This window comes from Candida tropicalis (genome assembly GCF_000006335.3).
Source record: "Candida tropicalis MYA-3404 genomic scaffold supercont3.2, whole genome shotgun sequence".
In the NCBI taxonomy this organism is placed as follows: Eukaryota; Fungi; Ascomycota; class Pichiomycetes; order Serinales; family Debaryomycetaceae; genus Candida; species Candida tropicalis.
Window position 1 is genome coordinate 1,057,349 of NW_003020049.1, and position 20,214 is coordinate 1,077,562.

Sequence of the window (20,214 nt, forward strand, 5' to 3'; positions counted from 1 at the left end):
AAATCAAATGAAAGAAAAACTAAAGAAGGTGATCGTCCTGTCTTAAATTACCCACCTCTTCTCCCCCACGAAATCAAAATTTGGTAAGCGGCCACCTAACAACAGAAAGTGAAATAAAAAAGGAAATAAAGGGAACCACTCCACTTCAGTGGCAGCTCCATATACACGAAATCACCGGCAACTTTTTCCAGCAAAATGAACCATAGTAACCAAAGGAGGAATAGGAAGCAAAGGAACTTAAGGAACCAAAGGATCCAAAGGACCTAAAGGAACCAAAGGAACCAAAGGAGCCAAAGGATCCACCTCATGGACCACCTCATGGAACGCCACATGGACCACCACATGAACCAGATCACCCAGATCATGGACCACCACATCCACCACATGACCCAGATCATCCACCTCATGGACCACCACATGAACCAGATCACCCAGATCATGGACCACCACATCCACCACATGACCCAGATCATCCACCTCATGGACCACCACATGAACCAGATCACCCAGATCACCCAGATCACCCAGATCACCCAGATCACCCAGATCACCCAGATCACCCAGATCACCCAGATCACCCAGATCATCCTCCTCATGGACCACCACATGGCCCTCATCACAGATTCCATAAAGAGCGTGAAATTTTCTCCACAGATAAGCCTGCTGATAAAATCTACCCATTGACCTTCAGCTCTAAACCAAACGAAGCTCCTGTTGTTTATCTTGCTTCTGGCAGACTTGCTGTTGATTTACCAAAAGTTTCCAAGAACACAACTCGTTTGCAACTTTCCATCTTTACTTCAGGTAACGCAGCTGACGAATTCTGGTACTCCAATGTAATTGACAAATTCAGAGATGTTTTTGCAGATGATGGTAACCAATTTATTGGCAGAGGACCAGCTAGAGCTGTGAATGTTTACTTCAACGGTAAAAAGATTGTTACCCAAACTCCAGAACCTGTCATTTTCACTGGTGGTATCTCTCCAGCTTTGTGGTCTCCTGTGGTTTCATTCAACGCATTTGACGTTCCATCTATTGATGTGGATGTCAGTGGTTTGTTGCCATATCTTTGGGAACACCAAGCTTCTCAGGACACAGTCTTGGAAATTGAGATCAGTAATGTGTTGGGCGAAATTGGCAAAGACGACAAGTTGTCTGTTAATGAAAACTGGATTACTACAGCTAATTTGTTGACTTTTGAAAACGATCAAGTTGTTGAATCATCCGGTGAAGTTCTTAGTATCGAAGATTCTGGTAGAGGTCATGTATTTGCTTTATCTCCATACTTCACTCGTTCCCTTCAACAAGTGGTAAGTGCTGACTTAAGAGCTCAATTGATCAGTAACATTGTATTGAAATTGAAGAATGACACCGTTATCAATTCCACAATCAGCAGTTATTCTGCAGCTGAAATTGCCAATGTCCAAAACTATAAAAGATCAGGGGATCGTCAATCTATTGTGCACGTTGGTCACTCCTCACATTCAATTCTTATTCAAGATAACGATGTGCCTGAATTTTTTGATGACGATAAGGAACATTCTTTTGGTAGACACAAGAAAGGACTTCCAGAAAATGCAATAATTGCATCAAATGTGTCTTTGAAATACCCATTAGTTTTGAAGGTAGACCAACTGGCAAAGGAATTAGACTCCCATGGAGGTTTCAGTGTTGATTTAGATGTTAAATTAGTCCATTCCAAAGGTCTGGATCACACCCTTGGTGGAGGTATTGGTAATATAAAAACCAGCTCATCTCAGAATGGTACTTCACATTTTGTGATTTCATCAAAGGGAAACCATGGAGCTGGTGCAACAACTTCTAAATATGAATCTAAATTCAAATTTGGAAGACATGGCAGAGAGTACCTGAGAGTTGTTGATGCAGTTAATGGAACAATTGTGTCAGATAAAACTGATACCCATAGAGATGACAGCAAAGACAACTTTGCATCTGTTGTTGACGTTGTTGAAAATACATCAAATCAAGAGAGTGCTTTCGAGTTGTCTGAAAGAATTTTAAAAGCATTGAATGGGAAGCATACTGACAGAGCAAGAACCCCGTGTCATGGAAACAAGGGGATGAGAGGCACGAGAGGTCACCATCGAGATGCCAGACACCCGGGATCTCACTAATCTATTACCGTTATTGTTTTTAGTCTATATTTTTTTTTTTTTACTTTTTTGTTATAGTTTAAAATATAAATACTCTGTCTAACCAAAACCCGCCCATTCTATAGAGAATGTCAATGGTTGCGACTCTTGAAAGAGCTCCTCTATAACTTCATCATTAACTGTATTGTGTTTCTTATCAGAAGGTTCTCGTTCGCCTATCAAAACCAAATTCTTCTTGACACTGGTTGCTAACCTTCCACCAACAACAATTTCGTGCACATCAGCAAACTCAAATTTCACTATAGAATAAGAGTGGTAACGCAATGGATCACCAGGATATATGACTAAATCACCACCAAATTTCAACCCAGGATTGATGAAATATCCCTGATTTTGTAGGTAGTTATAATATTTGTTATATTTTATGAACGTATCAATTGTCAAACTAGACAGGGACAAGTATTTCGTGATATATTCGGGAATAGGAACTTGGTACTGTTTAGCCAATTCAATATCAGATGATTCTTCAGAATTAGATGTAGAGATCAAATTTCCTGAATAGTTCTTGTTATCTATACTACTGGTAACCCTGGCATTTCTGTATTTCTTTTGATCAACCAAAATGGCTTTCTTGTTTTTAACTAACCATAACACTTCCCAAATGACAAGTTTCAATGGAACAGAAAGGAATATGTTTTGTTGTGGATATTGTTGTAATGTACCTGTGAGTAGACCAAGAATGTTGTAGTCGTTTCTCAATTTCTTGATATCGTCGATGTTGAATATGAGGACTTCTGGCTCCGAGTCACAGTAAACTAGGGGTAGGATTATTGGTTTGACTGATTCTATTTCATTGCTCATAGTTGCAAGGTTGGTAGATTTGATTACAGAACCCGATGGATTACTACAATTTTTTTTCTTCTGCCTGGTTTGTTTTTTTTCGTTGCAGGCTTCATGTTCGCTACAAAGACATCTTTGATTGCAAAAAAAAAAAAAAAAATCTTATGTATTCAGTATATACCTAGCTTAGGCACCAATGAATTGTTTATAAGCATCAATAACAGATTCTTCCAAAGAAATCAATTCAAAACCAAGGATTTTATTAGTTCTAGAAGAATCAATTTTAGAAACAGCGTTTTCAATGATTTGATCGCTTCTGGTCAAGTCACCAACAGGACCTTGGTAATCTGGAAAGTTCTTCTTAACAATATGAGCAGCCAAGTCAGGAGTAAATAATTCATTTGATAAAAGCAATCTTTTATTGATTGCTTCATCTTTTTCAAAGCCGACTAAATGAGCTTTGGCAACATCACGAACATCAACCAGAGCACCAGCCAATTGCGGAAATTGGTCATCAGCTTTTAATCTAAAAATACCAGCAAGAATCTCTGACAGGGAGTTTAATTTAGATTTGTCTTTAATTTCATAAGCTTGTGGACCAAAAACAATCGATGGGTTAACTACTGAAACTTGAAAATGCGGTTTTTGGGTCTTGACAAATTCCCAAACAGCTTTTTCAGCAAATGTCTTGGATACAAAATAAGTCTTTGAAGTGTCATTTAATCCAACTTCAATGGTTAATGGATTCCAATCATCTTCTGTGTAGACTTTATCCTTAACAAAGTCCAAACCAGGAAGGACAGCTGCGACTGACGAAGTAACAACAAGTCTAGAAACATTGGTACCGTATTGATTAATTGCATTCAAAACATTCTTAGTTCCTTCAATAGCTGGATCAAGAACATCCTTCTTTGGATCAGTAGTATCAAATACGACCGGAGAAGCAGCATGAATGAAAACAGTTATCTCTGGGTGGTCTTTCAATGCTTGATCAAATGCGCCAATGTCACTGATATCAGGAACCACGACATAGCGGAAGTCTTTGGAATTCACCAATTGCTTGAGATCTTCACCCTTTGATTCAGATCTAACAGAACCGATGACTTTATAGTCATTGGCTAATAATTCCTTGACGACATGTTGCGCAATATAACCAGTGGCACCAGAAACAAAGACAGTAGTTGATGAAGACATAGTTTAAGTATTTGAGATTGTGATAGCAGTTGAGTTAATGTTATATAGCAGTTTAATTTTAGCTTGTCATATTCGCTTTCAGTAAATTCCAATCATCAGAGGAATTATTCCCCCTTTTTTATAGTTGTCTTTTCATCGCCATCGTCGCCTTCCTCTGTTTCAAGAAGGATACTGTAGCTTTTGCGGTCAATCTTTCTCCGAAAGAACAGTCACATTAGAAGGAACACATAATTACGTGTGATGAATGATGAGAGACTTTGCTGTGTTATGGACAAAAAAATAGGCAATAAGAAATAATCAGGTAATTTCTCTGTGGCACTTTTCCGTAGAAGTAACCCAGGGCCAATATGTTTCAGTAGTAGGAAGGTGATATAACGGCTAATTACTCAATCAGGTAAACTCCGCGACTCTGACAAATACCATTCGCTCATAAGCGGATTTAAGGGCCACAGCAAAGTTTGTTGAATAATAAAACTGTGGTTAAGTGGATTATCTCCGGAAAGGTCTAATTCGTATAACGAGGGCAACATCATCTTCGTCAGTGTTCACTTGTGTAACCTACTGGTTATGGTGGACATTTTACTATGTCGTGTGTCTTTTACCTGCGACATTTTTTGTTGATCTTTTAACGTGTTAATTTTTTTTTTTTCACTCATTCAACGTTTACCAGGGTACATTTTCAATTCAAATACCACCAACAATTTTCAATGATTTGATCGCTTCTGGTCAAATTAGTGATCAAGTTTCCACATATAAAATTCGAGAAATTGATGCAATTACTAATCAGCATGGTATTCACAGCCAATACAGAGTATATACTTTTGTTTCAAAATGATTTATCCATAGAAAGAGTAGTTTTTAATGATTTCCTGGTAAACAAGACCTTTTTCCGTCAATAGTTGTACGGAAACAAAAAATTTTTTTTTTGTATTAGCCGCATCCTTCGGAAAAAGTGTATTATTTTTCCGTTTTCAGTTTGGATTGCAACAGCTTCAAGAACTTTCATTAGAGCAATCTTTGTATATATTTTCCGCTAGCCGTAGATAGAAATTTAATTGATAATTAATACAAAAACCAAAAAGAACAAGTATGTACCAAAAAATAATGATATAAACATAGCTTGAATTACGCTGTTTGTATTAAGTTCAATTTTTCCAATTATTGTCTTGGATTACATACTTCAACAAAGGATATCAGCTATATACTTACAAAACGACATGAAAACTTTAAATTACAAAAGATGGACATATAAGTACGCCAGTACTCCATTAAAAATAACTGATGCTAAATTCAATTTTTCGACTGATGTTAATGGTAACTATGAAATTCCAAAGAATGACATTTTAGTTAAGATTCGTTATGCTTCATTGAACCCTGTTGATAATAAATTGAAGCACATTGCTTTCTTCCCTTCATTCAAAAATCATGGTATGGGTAAAGATTTTAGTGGTGAAATAATTGCTTTAGGTTCCAATGTTAGTAAGTTCCATGTTGGTGATTTTGTTCAAGGATTCCACCCAGGTGTTTTAACAAGTGATGGAACATTCAGTGAATATTTACTTATAAACACTGAATTATGGAAGTTCAAAACTGAAATTGCAAAAGTTCCAGATAATACAACTTTGGAACAGGCATCTGCCTGGCCATTGGTGTTGGGTACAGCTATGCTATTAATGGATAAATTACCAATCCAAAATAAAAAAGTTTTGGTTCTTGGTGGTGCTACTTCAGTGGGAAGATATTTGACGCAATTGTTGAAAATTGAAGGAGCAAGTGAAATTGTTGTCAGTTGTTCTCCTAGATCACAAGCATTGGTAGAAGAGTTGGGTGCTACAAAGATAGTCAACTACAGAGAGAATGTCTTAAACCAAGTCTTGGAAAATGTCAAGGACAAACCATTTGATTATATATTTGATTGTTGGGGTGGAAATATGTTATTCCCAGACATTAAACAAATATTAGTTAAAGGTGGTGCTTATCGTACTATTGTTGGTGATAAATCTGATAGTGGTACTCTTGGAATGATAATGGGAACGTTAAAGTCCATTTTCAGAATTATTGCAAGTAAAGCACATTTGATAAATTATCAGTACCGATACGTATTATTGGGGAACAAGAATGAAGGTTGGATAAATAGAGCTCAACAGTATATTGCTAGTGGAAAGGTAAGGATTTTCATTGATAAAATTTACGACTTTGAAGAACTACCAGCAGCAATCACTTATATTGAAACAGGTCAAGCTCAAGGTAAATTAATCATAAAAGTTGATGAAAGTGGGGATAAATAGAATTGAATAGTAATTATTAAATATATGAATTGGAAATTTGCAAATCTGTCTTAAATAAAATTGTAGTAATTAGATGTTAAATCGAATACAAAAGGGTGCCAAAAAATTGAGATTACATTAGATTGTTAAGCTATTTAAATACATGACTAACAGTGATCAACTACGAGACCAACTATATTGTATCTCCTCTTGAAGAAAACTGTCCAATCGTCGATAATCTTTTGTTGTTTATCATCCAAATCATCGGTGTACCATGACTCCTCACCTTCTGGTAATTTTAACTTGTTCAATCCCAACATTCTACTAGCATCCTTACCAACAAATGCATGATATCCTTTACCAGGTCCGTAGCTTTTGGAATTGGCAGTGACGTCGTAGATATAACCCCTAATCGCAACGTATATCTGTGGTTTATCTGTACCGTTATATTGGGATAATTTGTTACGTGAGAATATTGGGAGATCGTGTATACTTAGTTTCTCGTTCTTTAAGAATATTTCCGTTGGCTCTTGACTCTTATCTCCAAATGCCATTATTATTGTATAATATTGATGATGAAAGAAAAAGGGAGATTTGATTAATTATCTAAAATGCTAAACTATGAATCGTCGAGGTGGTGTTATTTATCTCTCGATAGAAGTGGGGGGACTGGCGGGGGGGGGGTATTTAAGATTCAAAAACAATGGCTTATTTTTCTTTTTTTTTTTTTTCTTCCTAGCGGTGTAGAGGGATGATGTAATTTAAGTTTAATTCAAATTAATATGTGACTAAGTACCTAGAAAGCTCTACCAAACTATTAATCAGACTTATAATCAAAATGAAATAGTTGACTTTTCTCTTAAAATTGAAAACATTGATTCTGTTGTTGCAAGTGTAGATCCCATTACAAAAATATTATTATCACGAAAGGAGGTTGTTGCACGACAAAAAAAACTCGACCCAAAATTGGTACGAAAAGTTTTTCTCTTCAACTACAAGTAAATAAAGAAAAAAAAAAAATTAGAAGAGAAGGAGAAATACAACTGAAATACTCCCGAATCTAATAAAAAACTTGCAACCACATAAAATATACAATATTGCAATGGTAAGTTAATAACATTCTAGTGAATACACTATAAAGAAATAATAGAACTAATATACTAACAACACATGTACTTTTTTTTAGAACGAAGAGCCTGAAAAATACCCACCAAACATACAAAAATTGTTCCAAGCAAAACCACCATTCCCACATTTTGAACCTACAGATTATCCACCTGAAAAACGAAGAACAGCGTCGATAAGTCCAATATCATCAATAAAAGAAGTAATTAATGAATATCTTATTTCAGAACTACCGAATCATGAAGATAAACTGTCATCGAAATCAAAAAAGTCTTTGAGAATAATCAAGCATAAACAAAAACAAGAGGAAGCTAAAATTAGAAAAACGGCAAAGCAAAAGGAATTTCAAAGACAATTGGATGAATGGAATGATCCTGCTGTCTTTGCCAAATTAGAACGTGAATTTATGAAGGATCCCCTCTGCACAGTATTTATAGCCAGGTTGGATTACAATTTGACTGAATTAGATATATCCAAAGCGTTTGCTAAATATGGCATGATTGAGTCAATTAGAATTATCAGGGATCAAAATGGGAAATCTAGAGGATACGGCTTCATTGTGTATGAAAGAAACACAGACGCTCAAAGTTGTGTAGATGAGTTGTGTCGTTCTGGATTAAAACTAGGAAATAGAACAATATTGGTAGATATGGAAAGAAGTCGAGTCTTAAAGAATTGGAAGCCAAGAAGATTGGGTGGTGGACAAGGAGGCAGAGGTTACATGAAAGAAGGCAGAGTACTGTCAGCTGCTGCCAGTGGTAGAAGAACTTACATTGCCAATAATCCAAGTTTTGGTCAACAACCTCCATCTCAACAATACCAATCTAGATCGCACCAATCACTATATCAGAGCGCATCACATCATCACAGCAATAGTTATCAACTGTATCCCTACCATCAGCAATATCAACCGAGATCATCTACAAGTGCAAGAACATCAGCTGGTGACGCAAGAGCTGCTCCAACATCTATTAGAGATAAATATGCTAAATATTCGTTGAATGGCTCAACAGCAAGTGATAGTCAACCATATTCTTACAAGTCTGAAAATAACGATAGATCTATAAGGAATATCAGGAGAAACGATTAGTGTATAAGAGTTTAAGTAGTATTATTCTTTCTGGCATTCGCTTGAATCAAGTTATTGTGTTTCGCACTACAGTTTGAATCGCAATAAATGTACGCAACATCCTCCAGAATTAATATTTTATTTTACATATTTTCTTTTTTTTTTTTTTTTCTTCTGGCAGTTGAGAATCAGTTTTTTTTTTGTTTTGTTTAATTCCTATCTTGTTTTCATATACAGTTAATAGATGTTAAGATAGATTGCACTTACTTAAATACAATGTCTAACGAAAGTCCAGCAAAGAGAAAGATAGAAGCTGAAGAAGTAACATCTGTTCAATTGAAGAGAACAAAATCGACTACACAAGAAGATTTGAAAGAATCCATCGTTAAAGAAATTACCAATATTTTCGAAGATCGAATTTCTAAATTGGAGGCAAGAATCAAGAAATTGGAAGATGAATTGTTAATTGATGACGAAGAATTGAAAGAAGAAGACAAGAAAATAGAAAAAGAAACACAAGAAGAAACTAAGAAGCCAGAGAGAAAAGTTTTGAATAAAGAACCTCCACCACTTCCACAAAGAAAAGCAACTTTTGGATCAAATTCTTTCAGTTTTTCTCCAGGAAAAATCACTCCGTTAAATTCATTCAATGACACAACTACCGTACCAAGCAGTCCTAAACCGGTGTTTGGAGCAACAACATCTTTTGGAGCCATGGAAAGACCATCTACAAAGTCATCGTCACCAGAACAAAAACCAGAATTTAAATCACCATCCGCATTTGGTACATCCCCTAGTAGTATTAAAGAATCAGCTAGTGTTTCCAACTCAACCACTACTAGCGCCACATTTGGATCTACATTTGGTTCCAACTCTAGGTTTGGTAATGCGTTCAAAGATTCTTTGAACAAGAAATCATTCCTTGATAAAGATGAAGAAGAAAAGAAAGTTGATACTACTCCTACTAACAACGGTTCTGAAAACAACTCCACACCAAAACCACAAGAATACAAACAAGTCGACTTAGTACCCGTTGAACAAACTACTGGTGAAGAAGACGAAATATCTCATTTCAATTGTACTGCAAAAATATTCGAATTGGATTTATCAAAAATGAGCGAAGGTTGGAAAGAGAGAGGTGTTGGACCTTTACACTTGAACCAATCTAAGGCTGATCCAAAACAAGTCAGACTAGTAATGAGATCTCAAGGTTTGTTACGTGTGGTATTGAATTACAAAATTAATGCTGATACAGAGATTTTGAAAGGGTTAGAAGCAAGTTTAACGCCAGAAAAATTCCTTCGTTTAAATTCAATTAACGCTGAAGGTACCCCAATACAAAACTTATTGAAATTTGGTTCCGGAACTTTGCGTGATGAGTTGGTTGAAAAGATCGAATCATTGAAACAATCAATAAAGGAGTGAAAAATGCGTTATGATTGGTTGAAAAACAAAAGTAAAACCCAGGACTATATCTAAAACTATTTGTATAAATATTTAGGGTAGAATACGTAGTTGCACCTCAAATCGCAGCCATCACACACTGTAGAAATTAAAATGTATATTATTATCTTTCATTTATACTAGTTTTTAATAAATGCAATACTAACAACTGTAGATCCCTGGACACCACCAAATTCAAAACTTGGATAGTTGATTTGATCCCATACTTTTAACGCAGTATTTGAGGTGATGATTTTTTGAAGTTCAGCATTAGTGAAATTACAAGATGTTATCAATAAAATAGAACCTTGACTCATCATTTGCTCTATTTGGCTAGCATATACATCCATGCCTATTTTCCCGTCAAATTCTTCAATTGGATCTTGATTTAATGCAATGGCATCTAGAGTTCCTTTGTCTAATAATATATCATATTTGTTGCTTAAAAACGGACATTCCTTTTGCAATAGATCTACTTGTTGAAAATTGATTTCGAGATCCGGATATCTCTTAGATGCTACTCCCTTGGAAAATTCAACAGAGTCAGGAGAATAATCTATACCAGTGTACTCAAAAGTTTTTTCACCAGTTTCATACTCATAATCAATGTCTTCCAGTAATTGAAATAATAAATGTCCATTACCAGTACCCAAATCCAAAAATGAAATACTTGACTTTGACAAAAGTTCTTTTGGTAATTCATCATTGTTCAATTTGTCAATTAAAAACTGAATCATTTTAGATTCAGCATCAGAATCATCAAACCAACATTCTCCAGTGTCTTCTTCATTATCCTTGAAATTTTCTTGTTCTTTCTTATAAAAATTATTCCAACTAAATATAATGTTAGTCTCTGATCATGTGGATAAATGAAGTGAAAAGTACTTACTATTCTTGTGTCCCTAACTTTGAGGAGTTTAATCTTATATTTTCTGTCATTTGTAGTTGATGGTGGATTGATCGATGAGTTGGGTCAAAGAAATTAAAACTAATGCTGCTTTAGAATAGAAAAAATAAATGAGAGAGTTGGAAGAAGGAGAAAAAACCCGTTGCAATCCACGTCGAGAATCGGCCGAAAAGAGTACGTATGGGTGGGGGCAACAAAGAGGTCTGCAATATACTGTCTCTTAATCACAGAAAACTATTCTATTACTTAAAACGTAATGCTATACAATGAATGGCCCTATTTTAAATATAAACTTGTATACAACAATAATTTTTTTTCATAATCACAAATATCTGTTAGCTTATTCATGAAGAATTGTTTAACCCACACGCGTTCATTGAACTTGAAAATGAGAGGGAAAGAAGAAAAAAAAAATCTGGAATCAATCGCGTTTCATATTTTTGAAACAAACCTTCAGTCTTAACAAAATACCTTCCATTTTATACATCACCAATCCCAATGAGTCCTACTCAAGAACAGAATAACGATATTGAAATTTCAGACTCGAAATGTACTGATAATCCAGAACAACAGACTATGTCAGAGGATACAGAGATGAACCAGGTGACAGAGGCAGAGGAACCAAAAGAAGAAACTGATGCCTCCCTTATTGATGAACAAACGGAAAGAAATTATCGTGTTTGGAAGAAGAACACTCCTCTTTTATATGATTATTTGATGACAAACACATTGCTTTGGCCCTCATTGACAGTTCAGTTTTTCCCTGACATTACCCATGTCCAAGGTGGAGGGAATAACAATGCTAATAATAAGGAAGAAAATGAAACAATAGCTCAAAGAGTGCTTCTTGGAACATTCACATTAGGACAAGCAATTGATCATGTTAGCATTTTACAACTTACGAGTTTCAAAGATCTTAACAAGAGCATAAAGATCAGCAAACTAGATTACAATCCTGATAAGGAAGAATTAGAATTATCCACATCTTCTATTAACAAGACCAAAATCTTACAGAAAATAAACCATATCGGAGACGTCAATAGAGCCAGATATATGCCTCAAAAACCAAACATAATTGCTAGTGCAAACAATTTAGGGGACTTGGTCATATACGAAAGAACTAGACATAAAAGTTTTAGGAATACAATGCTAGATGATACAGAAATGAGTCAAGTACAAGTGAAATTGTGCAACAAGTATATTCCATCCTCCGCTGATATTTTTGCAATTGATTGGAATCAAAACAAGGAAGGTCTATTATTAAGTGCTGATATGAATGGGATAATCAACGAATATGATTTATCCAAATATGAATCTCAAACATTGCATGAAACAAGATATTGGGAGAATAATGCCATTGGAGTCAATGATATAGAATGGTTTCCTACACATGACTCTTTATTTGCAACTGCCGATGATGCTGGAAGTATAAAGGTATACGATATCCGAGCTGACAATTCTATTGTATACAACAAGAACATAGGTAACAACGTCAACAGTATTGCGATCAATCCTGGGTATGCTACTGGATTGGCTTCTGGAGATAGTCAAGGAACAATTAAAACTTGGGATCTTCGAAATTTTGATGCTCCAGTAGGTGAAATCAGAAATCATACTGATTCAATAACGCAATTGAAATGGCATCCTAAGTACCATAATGTTCTAGGTTCATCGTCTACAGATCATCTGGTTAAGTTACACAACGTTGCTAACAACTCAACTATATTCTCACACTTGGGTCATATGTTGGGAGTAAATGATTTTGACTGGTCATTTGCAGATGATTGGATGGTTGCAAGTGTATCCGATGATAATTCGTTACATATTTGGAAGCCAACTCATACTGTAACAAATCAATTTAAATAGTTAATAGATATACATATTGTATCAAGTTGTTATTTATAAAACCACTTCATAATTATATATATATATATATAAATAAGAATTTTTCTTTTTTTTTTTATATATTCGTGTTCTTTCTTTATCAATTGATGAAAATTGTCATCGAACATAACTAAAACATTGTTATATAAAATCTATCTAGTTTTTAGCAAACAATCTTTCAATTTCACTAAGAGATTCAGCCAAAACCTTTTCTTGGAATTTTGGATTTTCAATTTCTTTGTTAACTTTGTCAATAACTTCCTTAGCCAATTGTTCTTGTTCCAATTGTCTTTGTTGTTGTTCGAATCTGACCCAGGAGTCCAAGACAGATTTAGCTTCGTGAGAAACAGCTAATTTTTGTTTCAAGGCAAAGGATTCAGCTTCAAATTGAGCAGTTTCTTTAGATAAAGCAAACAAGTCTTCAGTGGTAGAAACAACATTCTTCAATTCAGAAACAGCTTCAATTCTCTTGTTAACAGCTGCAATATGGTTGTTTCTGGATTGGTTCAAGATGTCACTGACCTTTTTAATTTCACCATCGGCCCATTCAGTGTATAATGGAGCAACGAATTTGGCAACTAAGGTTGCAAAGGTGGTGAAAGTAACAAGCAAGATAGTTTCATCGTGAATGATGAATAAACCGTTGGAGATACCGTAGATGGCAGCGGCGGCAGAAGTGGCCAAAACACCGGTTTTAGATAACAAGTTGTTACCTGGCAATGCATCAATGATGGAATTGGCTTTTTGTTTTGGGTCAACTGGGGTTGACAAGTATCTCAAACCAATTGGGGCTTGACGGAAGGTCATTCCCATGGCTGGTCTAACACTTCTCAATGCAATTCTGTTAATCATAGACATGGTTGGGAATAGTTATTACTTTGAGTTAATGAAAAGTTTTCAACAAGCTATACTCAAAGGACGTTTTTTTATTTTTTTTTTTTACTGTATAATTTCGATTCCTCACTTTTTTTTTGTTGGTGGGTTTTCGGACAGACCAATGCGAGCAAAGAATTTGATTGGAAGATGGTAGACTTCCTAATTAGGAACTATATTACATTTTCGCGCTACATAACAATACATAAAAAGAGAGCTTATCCCTTCAATCTTGCAAGAGCCTTTCTTGAATAATTTTATCTATTGCTCTATTATTCCGTATTTCAGCTTTATGGAAGTAATGCTTTAAGTCTTTTTTCATATCTTCGGTATACGATGCCTTGTTAGTGTTGACTTCCTGATTATTTAATTCTATATCTATATCATCGTTCATTTCTTTTTCTTGATTCAATTGAGCTTCAGAATCATGTGGGTCTATTTCTGAGGATTTTTCCTCTTTATCTACTTCAGACTTTTGTAGTTCAGTTTTAGTAGATAGTAGGTCTTTTTGATGGACCTCATTCTTTCCCGATGTATCGGTTGTTATCTTGATTGTTGGTGACGGTGACGGTATTTGGGTTGCATCTTTATTAGATCTATTCTTTCTCAATGCGGCCAATCTGGCCCTTCTATCTTCCGACATTTATTACTTGTGATAGTATGGATGGTTACGTGTGCTAATGAATGGAATAATATCTGTTATTCACTTTTTTAAATGTCAGTTTTCTGATTTTTTTTTTCTGTGTGTTGCAAAGATCAAGTTAGTCTCGTAATTTGTATAATCTTGATTCACTTTTCTTCCTTGTATTAGCTAACAAACATGTCGTTTCTAAACAGTTTACAACTATTTCTTGATCATGAAGAGCTTTCAGATGATGGTATTTATTTACCCATATAGATAGATGTTGTATCTATTAGTTTCTTGAATACTAATCAGCTTTCTTTTTTTTTTGAAGAAAAACTTATTGACAACAGCACTTCGTCTTCTACGAGGGGCCAACGAACGTATGATGGGAAAAGTAGCAGTCCTACCATTTCCACCGCAAGTCAAGGATCTTCCAAAGGAGTGAAACATATTGAGATAGTAAATAAAGATCTATGTATGGCAACTACTACTACTACTACACCCTTTCATACAAAAGCTCCTTTCAACGTTATATCACCACAAAGTCCACAACTACAACATCCACCACCAGCACAACCCGTACCACTGTTTTCCAATCATTCAAGACAACCCTTGGTGGCAAGGACAAATTTAAACCAATTCAGATACTCGTCAAAAGATAATAATAATTTTCAGACCAGTAATTTGACAACGGGGAAACTATCAACGGAAGTACTTCCATATGATCACCGGTGTGTTTTCCCATTCAAAGAATTCAACGATATGCAATCAAAATCGTTCCACACAGTTTACAACTCGCTGTCAAATTGTGTTGTGAGCTCACCTACTGGATCAGGAAAAACGGTACTTTTTGAATTGGCGATCTTACGAGAGTTGTCAAATTGTCCTTCAGAACCAGACTTCAAAGTGCTTTATTTGGCACCCACAAAAGCATTATGTAACGAAAAATTAGAGGATTGGAACAAAAAGTTTGCTCAGTTAAATGTCACTGTCGGTATACTTACTGGAGATAGCACTTTCAAAGAAGCCGAGAATGTAAGAAAATCGACCATAATAATTTCCACACCTGAAAAATGGGATGTGATAACAAGAAAATGGAAAGATTATTCTAAATTATTTGGATTAATAAAATTGTTATTGGTGGATGAGATTCATATTTTGAAAGATCTAAGAGGGTCAACTTTAGAAGTGGTGGTTACAAGAATGAAAAGAATATGCATTGGGTTGAGAATATTAGCTATTTCTGCTACAGTTGCTAATGCAGGAGATATTTCCAAATGGATCAAATTGGCTGATGAATCAACATTACCAGCTGAAACTTTATGCTTTGGTGAAGAGTATCGAGCTGTGAAATTGTTTAAAATTGTTTACGGATACAAACCAACTAGTGAAAACGATTTCCAGTTTGACATACATTTGAATTCAAAGCTAATTGAGGTCATCAATACCCATTCTAAAGGAAAACCAGTGTTAATTTTCTGTCCTACTCGAAATAGTAGTCAGGGAACAGCCAAATTCTTGTACAACAATATGACAGGTATTGCATCTGATGTTCAACTAAAATTAAAAGACCATGATGATGCTACATATGCCACAAAAGGAATAGCATATCATCATGCTGGATTACATTATGCTGACAGAAAACAAATTGAAAACTCTTTTTTGAATGGAGGATTGAAAGTACTTTGCAGCACATCAACTTTGGCTGTGGGAATTAATTTACCTGCTTATTTGGTTATTATAAAAGGAACTAAATGCTGGGCGGAAAATTGCTTCCAGGAATATTCTGAAACAGATATTTTGCAAATGGTCGGACGGGCTGGTAGGCCCCAGTTTGAAAGGGAAGGAGTTGCAGTGATCATGACATCAGCTAAATTAAAACAGAAATATGAGCGCTTAGTCAAAGGCACAGAGAAAGTTGAAAGTAGTCTTCATTTAAATTTTGCAGAACATCTAGCAGCTGAAATTGCTGTTGGTGTTATTAAAAATGTTGAAGATGCATTGATTTGGTTGCAAACAACATACCTTTATGTGAGATTCATGTCGAATCCGAGTTATTATGTGCTACAAATTCCCAAAAGTTCCGACCTTAAGGAAACTTTGACCGATTTTTGTCGAAAACAAGCCGATTCATTGTATCAGGAAAAGATAATCTTTATGGATGACTTATACAATTATAAGATATCACCTTATGGATATTCCATGACAATGCATTACGTGTCTTTCGAAACGATGACAAAAATGATTCAATCAGGATTGAATTTATCTATTAGTGAAATATTGGATGTGATTACAAAGTCAAAAGAATTTTCCGATCTAAAGTTGAAGCAACAAGAGAAGAGATTATACCGAGAGATTAATAATTCCCCAATTCTCAGATACCCTTCGAAACTGAAAGAGCTCTCCCATTGCGACAAAGTAAGCTGCATTATTCAGTTTGAATTGGGAGGTTTAGAGTTCCCCACTTATAATGGTGCAATGAAATTGCACTCTAGTTTTTTGGGCGACAAATTTTATGTTTTCAAGCACATATATCGATTAATGATGGCGCTTTTAGAAGTATGTGTGGAAAAGAAGGATGCGGTATCATTAAGAAGTGTGAATTATTTGTTGAGATGTATAAATGGGAGATGCTGGGAGGATTCACCGAATGAACTTCGTCAGTTAGATGGAGTAGGTCCCGCCAGTGTCAAAAAGTTTTGCAACCATAATGTATTAAGTTTAGAGGATGCTAGGTCATTAACAAATACGCAATTAGAATATTACCTTGGGTTGAAGACGGGAGGTGGTAGTAAGATTAAAAAGAATATTCAATCTTTACCTCAATTGTGTTTGGACTTTGTATTTGATGATGAAGAATTGAGTGACAATCGAGATGAAGTTGTGGTTACTACTACAGTGACAATAGATGTTACCAATGCCAAATTGTCGTCAAATTGGAAAAACAGATTAGTTTATATACATATAATTACCGATACTTCTGATGGTGAACTTTTGGATTTTCGAAGAATACCAGTTTGCAAGTTTAAGAATTCGGGTCCTAAATCATATCAAGTAATGGCTAAGGTTAAAAATCTTAACATGACTATTCACTGCCAAGCATCTGCTGATTGTATTGCTAGTGTGAAATCCAATTCGAGTGTCTCCATTCATCCACATTTAAGCCAAGACACAGCTAATCGGTTTATACACATTATTGATGATGAGCCAACCACGACGATGTCAACTATAGATTATGTGGGACATGTAACAGCTATCAGTGATGATGATGATGATGATGATGATGATATTAAGAAATTGTTTGAAGCTGATCACAAGCCTACAAGTAATGTATTGAAACTAGATATTATTGATTTAGAGAATGATCTAGCCAGTGAGAAAAACCACGACTTGGAGCTTCCCGCAACCCAATCCAAGGTCCAAGAAAGTACCACCCATCAACGGAAAACGCTACCTAACGGTAATTATGAGTGTAATCATGCCTGTAAGGATAAACTGAAATGTCGACATTTATGTTGTCGTGAAGGATTACCAGTTAAATCAATCAAAAGAAAACATACTGAAACCAAAGATAATAGTCCAGTTTTAGACACAATCAAGGATTTAAATCATGCTGATAACAAAGTGGAAGTTGTTCTTAATGAGGTTCGAGAGGTGGTGAAGCCCAAAGTATTGAATACAAAGCCATTGAGATTGAAGAAGACAAAGGCCGTATTTAAAAGAACCCTATTTGATGACTCTGATCCAGAAGAAATGGACTCCATTCAAGAAATAATTCAAGAAGTTCTGAAGAAGAAATATAAGAAGACTACAAGTAAAGTGTTTAGTATTGAAAATGTTGGTGATCATCGAGGAGAATCGAGACAAGAAGAAGTAAATTCAGAAGTGGCTGCTATTCTTGATAAAAGTATATTTGATTATACAACTTGCTTGGGAGATGCTAATCAAGAAAATGATTCATTATACAACCATCAGGAGGAGGTTACTGTCCCAGTCAAAGAGAGTTTAGCCGATACAAAAATGTACCATCAATCTGAATATAAGGAAGAGAATCAACTAAATCATACCTACAATAAGGATATGTTACAGGGAATTCTCGGATTGGATTTAGAACTAGATTTATAAATTACAACTTATATGCTAAAATAATTCTATTAAACTTTGTTCATGGATTTTCTTTCTTCTTTAAATTTGGTTGATCTTTCTCTTATTCTTGGTTTCTTAACTTTTCCCTTGCCTTTGCCTTTGCCTTTGCTTGCTTTCAAGCCTTTGATACCTTTAATATTTTCACCTTTTGCAGCTCTTTGACCTTCCAAGATAGTTTTCTTTGCTTTACCAACTGTTGATCTATCAGCTTTACCCAATACTGTTTGAGCTCTACCTAATTTAGTTTTTTGAGAATCGGTGAATTTTTGTTGTGATTTATTGGCAGCAAATTTCTTTTTTTGGTTTTCAAAATGGTTTGGAGACATTAATGATGGTTTAGCAGTAGATTTTGCTCTTGAAATACGTAATTTACGTCCTTTTTTGGTGTTACCTTCGACTTCTAAAGGTTTATCATTTAATAATAAAGCTTTGTTGACTGACAAAGTATCTTTAAATTGGACCAATGCAAAACCTTTACCCAAATTAGTTTTAGAATCACGGATAATTCTTACCGATTCGACATCATTATCAAGTTTGCTATTGAAATATTTCCATAAAGATTCTTCTTTTTCTTCAAAATCCAAATTACCAACAAAAATAGTTTTCTTGTTGTCTTTAGGAGCAGGATGAGCCACGTGATCGACTCGAAGATGATGATCTTCAAAAACAGTGGCATTTAATTCCTTAGCTGCTAAAGAAGCAGGTTTTTCTTTATAAACGATATAAGCATTAACTGAATCTCTTGATTTATGCAAATTTTTTTTAGCAAAAGCAACTTTTCTTGGTAAATTTTCATCAAATGAAATTGATCTATATCTGATAGATTCAATCTTACCATAATGTTTGAATAATTTTTTAAAACTTCTTTCAATGGCTTTTGAATTTATGATCTCTGATGGAACGTTACCAACAAATACAGTTCTATCAGCTTTTTCCAATTCTGCTTCTTTAAAATCGATAGTTTTTGCGGCTTTGGCTCTTTTTGATTTTTCATCTTCAGTTTTTTCATCCCCCGAATCTTTACTTTCTTCTTCGCCTTCCTTTTCATCTTGTTGTTTGTTTTCAGTCATGAGTTTGTCAAAATATTTTGATTCCAAGTCTTCGTTATCATCTTTCTTTTTAGATTTCTTAACTGGGACGTCTTCTTCTTCGTCTTCTTCTTCACCGACTTCTTCGTCGTCATCTTTTTCTTCTGACTCTTCACTGTCTTCTGACTTACTAGTATGATCTTCTTCTACTTCTACTTCTTCTTCTTCTTCTTCAGTTTGTTTAGCATTCTTAGTCTTAGTTGGTTTGGTTTCTGGGATATTTATAACGGTTCTTTTCTTATTGATTAATTCTTCCTTGGAAACTGGACCATCGGCGGAGTTGTTAAACAATTTGTCAATAGCACTGTCTACTTTAGTAGACTTGCTGAATAAATTAGCAAAACTAGACATGGTTTGTTTTTAGAATGGTGTCAGGTATTGATCTCTATATGTAAAGAAAAGTTGCAAGAGATGAGATGTAGTGTGAAGCGAAACAAAAAAAAAAAATAAACCAAAAAAAAAAAATGAAATCAAATATTAAAATTTCCCTTTCCCTCACTCTCACTTTTTTCTTTTTTTTTTGTTCTTCTAATTGAAGAGATATTTATCCATTTCATTTAACAAACAATTCTTAACATTTCTTCTCAAGAAACTTGTCAAGTTTTATACATTGGAGTATTAGTATGGTCAAGGACCACA

General features: G+C 35.0%; 15 protein-coding genes across 15 annotated transcripts; 6 read left to right on the plus strand and 9 right to left on the minus strand. All coding sequences in view use genetic code 12, as the record gives it.

Annotated features, from left to right (window-relative positions):
* Positions 1-237: 237 nt before the first annotated feature.
* Positions 238-681, minus strand: CTRG_01551 (uncharacterized protein; the record flags this gene model as incomplete). The annotated part of the gene is made up of 1 exon (XM_002547201.1): positions 238-681. One exon carries the CDS (start codon positions 679-681, stop codon positions 238-240), a length of 444 nt encoding a protein of 147 aa, XP_002547247.1.
* CTRG_01552 (uncharacterized protein) lies at positions 264-629 on the minus strand (the record flags this gene model as incomplete). Its single annotated transcript, XM_002547200.1, has 1 exon — positions 264-629. One exon carries the CDS (start codon positions 627-629, stop codon positions 264-266), a length of 366 nt encoding a protein of 121 aa, XP_002547246.1.
* CTRG_01553 (uncharacterized protein) lies at positions 307-684 on the plus strand (the record flags this gene model as incomplete). Its single annotated transcript, XM_002547199.1, has 1 exon — positions 307-684. One exon carries the CDS (start codon positions 307-309, stop codon positions 682-684), a length of 378 nt encoding a protein of 125 aa, XP_002547245.1.
* Positions 685-2,213: 1,529 nt separating this feature from the next.
* On the minus strand, positions 2,214-2,975 carry CTRG_01554 (uncharacterized protein; the record flags this gene model as incomplete). Its single annotated transcript, XM_002547202.1, has 1 exon — positions 2,214-2,975. The coding sequence occupies one exon, from the start codon at positions 2,973-2,975 to the stop codon at positions 2,214-2,216; it is 762 nt and encodes a 253-aa protein (XP_002547248.1).
* Positions 2,976-3,140: 165 nt separating this feature from the next.
* CTRG_01555 (uncharacterized protein) lies at positions 3,141-4,148 on the minus strand (the record flags this gene model as incomplete). The annotated part of the gene is made up of 1 exon (XM_002547203.1): positions 3,141-4,148. One exon carries the CDS (start codon positions 4,146-4,148, stop codon positions 3,141-3,143), a length of 1,008 nt encoding a protein of 335 aa, XP_002547249.1.
* Positions 4,149-5,365: 1,217 nt separating this feature from the next.
* CTRG_01556 (uncharacterized protein) lies at positions 5,366-6,436 on the plus strand (the record flags this gene model as incomplete). The annotated part of the gene is made up of 1 exon (XM_002547204.1): positions 5,366-6,436. The coding sequence occupies one exon, from the start codon at positions 5,366-5,368 to the stop codon at positions 6,434-6,436; it is 1,071 nt and encodes a 356-aa protein (XP_002547250.1).
* Positions 6,437-6,582: 146 nt separating this feature from the next.
* Positions 6,583-6,969, minus strand: CTRG_01557 (uncharacterized protein; the record flags this gene model as incomplete). The annotated part of the gene is made up of 1 exon (XM_002547205.1): positions 6,583-6,969. The coding sequence occupies one exon, from the start codon at positions 6,967-6,969 to the stop codon at positions 6,583-6,585; it is 387 nt and encodes a 128-aa protein (XP_002547251.1).
* Positions 6,970-7,517: 548 nt separating this feature from the next.
* On the plus strand, positions 7,518-8,630 carry CTRG_01558 (U1 snRNP complex subunit; the record flags this gene model as incomplete). Its single annotated transcript, XM_002547206.1, has 2 exons — positions 7,518-7,520; positions 7,602-8,630. 2 exons carry the CDS (start codon positions 7,518-7,520, stop codon positions 8,628-8,630), a joined length of 1,032 nt encoding a protein of 343 aa, XP_002547252.1.
* A 255-nt stretch (positions 8,631-8,885) lies between these two features.
* On the plus strand, positions 8,886-10,034 carry CTRG_01559 (uncharacterized protein; the record flags this gene model as incomplete). The annotated part of the gene is made up of 1 exon (XM_002547207.1): positions 8,886-10,034. The coding sequence occupies one exon, from the start codon at positions 8,886-8,888 to the stop codon at positions 10,032-10,034; it is 1,149 nt and encodes a 382-aa protein (XP_002547253.1).
* Positions 10,035-10,192: 158 nt separating this feature from the next.
* CTRG_01560 (uncharacterized protein) lies at positions 10,193-10,789 on the minus strand (the record flags this gene model as incomplete). The annotated part of the gene is made up of 1 exon (XM_002547208.1): positions 10,193-10,789. The coding sequence occupies one exon, from the start codon at positions 10,787-10,789 to the stop codon at positions 10,193-10,195; it is 597 nt and encodes a 198-aa protein (XP_002547254.1).
* Positions 10,790-11,457: 668 nt separating this feature from the next.
* On the plus strand, positions 11,458-12,825 carry CTRG_01561 (uncharacterized protein; the record flags this gene model as incomplete). Its single annotated transcript, XM_002547209.1, has 1 exon — positions 11,458-12,825. The coding sequence occupies one exon, from the start codon at positions 11,458-11,460 to the stop codon at positions 12,823-12,825; it is 1,368 nt and encodes a 455-aa protein (XP_002547255.1).
* Positions 12,826-12,999: 174 nt separating this feature from the next.
* On the minus strand, positions 13,000-13,701 carry ATP4 (F1F0 ATP synthase subunit 4; the record flags this gene model as incomplete). The annotated part of the gene is made up of 1 exon (XM_002547210.1): positions 13,000-13,701. The coding sequence occupies one exon, from the start codon at positions 13,699-13,701 to the stop codon at positions 13,000-13,002; it is 702 nt and encodes a 233-aa protein (XP_002547256.1).
* A 241-nt stretch (positions 13,702-13,942) lies between these two features.
* On the minus strand, positions 13,943-14,359 carry CTRG_01563 (uncharacterized protein; the record flags this gene model as incomplete). Its single annotated transcript, XM_002547211.1, has 1 exon — positions 13,943-14,359. One exon carries the CDS (start codon positions 14,357-14,359, stop codon positions 13,943-13,945), a length of 417 nt encoding a protein of 138 aa, XP_002547257.1.
* A 459-nt stretch (positions 14,360-14,818) lies between these two features.
* On the plus strand, positions 14,819-18,466 carry CTRG_01564 (uncharacterized protein; the record flags this gene model as incomplete). Its single annotated transcript, XM_002547212.1, has 1 exon — positions 14,819-18,466. The coding sequence occupies one exon, from the start codon at positions 14,819-14,821 to the stop codon at positions 18,464-18,466; it is 3,648 nt and encodes a 1,215-aa protein (XP_002547258.1).
* A 29-nt stretch (positions 18,467-18,495) lies between these two features.
* CTRG_01565 (uncharacterized protein) lies at positions 18,496-19,926 on the minus strand (the record flags this gene model as incomplete). The annotated part of the gene is made up of 1 exon (XM_002547213.1): positions 18,496-19,926. One exon carries the CDS (start codon positions 19,924-19,926, stop codon positions 18,496-18,498), a length of 1,431 nt encoding a protein of 476 aa, XP_002547259.1.
* Positions 19,927-20,214: the final 288 nt, after the last annotated feature.